Raw genomic sequence first — 2,395 nt, forward strand, 5'->3', positions numbered from 1 at the left:
CTAACTATGCTAACACCAAACCCTAAAACTACGTCAACACCAAACCCTAATCATAAACATGAGTTCAGATAATGCTAAAGCTAAAGGGCTAAACCAACATGGCATTTAGCTAATGTTAAAGCGCCAACTTCAATTCAAAGACTGCAATTCTCAAGCACAATTTAATTTTTACGTTATAACTTACATAATCTTCTTGGATATTGTATTCATGTTTATGTCTTATTGGTTTTAGAATTTATCTAGAAAATGACATGAGGGCTAGCTAAGTGCGCTAAACATTTTCAAAGTTAGCTGAAGCGCTAAATAAAAACAAGTGATCTCCCCTGTTATCAGAAATGTGCTTAATGCTCCAGCTGTCTAAAGCTCCAACAACAAAAACATTGAAAAATATGTTTTTCTAAATGAAAACTAAAATGGATAAAATAGCTTTTTGTTGGAGACGTTTATAAATCGACATACAAAACAATGAAAAATATTCCGGTTACTTACAGGATGTAGGTTATAACCCCGATACTCCTGAAAAGACAGAAATAATGACTTCAGCATGAGACATTTTTAACGTGAGCATCATGTAAAGAAGTAAATTGCCTTGCATGAGCTTTTCACCTGAAGCTCAAACATCACATCACATCCTGCTCATTCCTAGACCAGCTGCTCGTTTACTCACCACATGTCCGCCTCCAGGCCCAAAGGTTCATAGTTCACTACTTCTGGAGCTGCGAAGCCAAACAGAAGGTTCTTAATATTCAGGCCAAACTGAAAATCACACGTTCACTTTCCACTGATTATCCAGATTCAGGCCTTTTGCTGCACATTCTCAGCTGGTTTTCAATCAATCATTTCTTTATATGTGTAAGAAAACTCGGCGGCTCTTCAGCCTGAACCTGTGAGGTGTGAAAATGTGGCTTTTTCTTTTCTTTCACACTTTCTCAGATGTGTGAAAAATTACAGATTTACTACGCTTCTCCTCAGACACAAAGGAGTTACTGAGGAAGAAATTAGATTTGAAGGATAACATCTAGTACATACTGCTCATCATTTAGGGTTCCTTTTACATCAGGCAGAGAAATGCAAACTAAATCAGATATTATTTTTGCCCAGATGTGACTCAGTTTCAATCTTTTCAAGACCTGCTGTGTGAATGTAAACTTAGATAAGATAATATCTGAATGTGTTTTTACTCCTCTTTCGAATCTGTTGCATATTTTATAAACTGACACAACAAACACAAAACAAGTAGCCTGTAAAGTCATCATTCATATTTGTAAAGTAACCAAACTGATAGAATAATCATGACTTAAACATGTTCGTTATATCCTGATATGACTTTGATGCAAATGATTCCTTCTTGAGTGAAGCGTTGCAGCCTCTCCATCTTGCAGTAATTGACTTCATGTTGATTTTACACAGCCAGCATGCAGATGCGGCTTCAGCTCTTCATCTCTGCTGATAAAAACTCACAGGCTGCCTGGTGCAGGAAGAGGCCAGTCAGAGGCTGGAGCCGTTGGCAGTCGGCCTATTTAAAGGCCAGATGGCGCTGCGTGCGTCTGCGGTTTGCATGCGAGACATTCCTGGTAATCTCCCGTCTATTATCAGATGTTTGGTGCAGTCAGCACCTGCTCCTGTTAAACCCCAGGGATGGAACCAGGAACACCGCGTGTGCAGTGATGCGCGCGGATAACAAACATGTTTACAGATTTCAGACTCACCTACAAACTCTGGAGTCCCAAAGATGTTCTTGAAATCATTCCCAAAGTCGATCTTGTGCGCCAGTCCGAAGTCGATGAGCTTGATGCGCGGGTGAGGCACTGAGCGGCTCAGCAGCATGATGTTCTCCGGCTGCAGCGAAACGACAAGGAGTTAGAGCAGAACATCCGACTGGGACCAGTTACAACTGGGACCAGTTAGAACCGGGCAGGAAAGAGTCCCATCAGGATGGAAATGTTATGCAAAGGATCCTGTCTAGGAAGGCAGAGGTGGATTTTATACAAACCCAAACAACAGGCTGTCACGGTAATCACTTAAACATGTATGAGGTTAGTTAACGGGTAGAAACAGGAAGTTTGATCAAATTAACTCTAGTTTGACTTTATTGCTTCGTTTCTGCTCAGCAAACAAACATTGGATTATAACGACATCCAGAATATCAGCTGGTCCAGGATTAAACATGTTCAGTCCTGCACATTATTCAACTGATAGGAGTCAGTTTAATAAGGGCCTGAGTCAAGTCTGCAGGACAGCGGCCCTGTAGTGGGCTCTGTCCCAGCTCAACCAGTGAGTTCCCGGCTCAACCGGCCAGTTCCGGGCTCAACCGGCCAATTCCCGGCTCAACCGGCCAGTTCCGGGCTCAACCGGCGAGCTCCCGGCTCAACCGGCGAGTTCCGGGCTCAACCAG

At 42.4% G+C, this 2,395-nt stretch overlaps 1 protein-coding gene across 2 annotated transcripts in view; it reads right to left on the reverse strand.

The window, feature by feature from the left end:
* The window catches only part of dapk1 (death-associated protein kinase 1), a 68,091-nt gene that overhangs the window by 27,219 nt on the left and 38,477 nt on the right, over window positions 1–2,395 (reverse strand). For both annotated transcript variants that reach the window (XM_008419394.2, XM_008419395.2), the window contains exons 5-7: window positions 1,710–1,839; window positions 668–716; window positions 490–516 (exon numbers count right to left, since the gene is read on the reverse strand). In XM_008419394.2, the coding sequence (XP_008417616.1) occupies window positions 490–516; window positions 668–716; window positions 1,710–1,839 (206 nt within the window). The remainder of the gene's footprint in view (window positions 1–489; window positions 517–667; window positions 717–1,709; window positions 1,840–2,395) is intronic.

The sequence above is a fragment of the Poecilia reticulata genome, linkage group LG9, assembly GCF_000633615.1.
Source record: "Poecilia reticulata strain Guanapo linkage group LG9, Guppy_female_1.0+MT, whole genome shotgun sequence".
Lineage (NCBI taxonomy): Eukaryota > Metazoa > Chordata > Actinopteri > Cyprinodontiformes > Poeciliidae > Poecilia > Poecilia reticulata.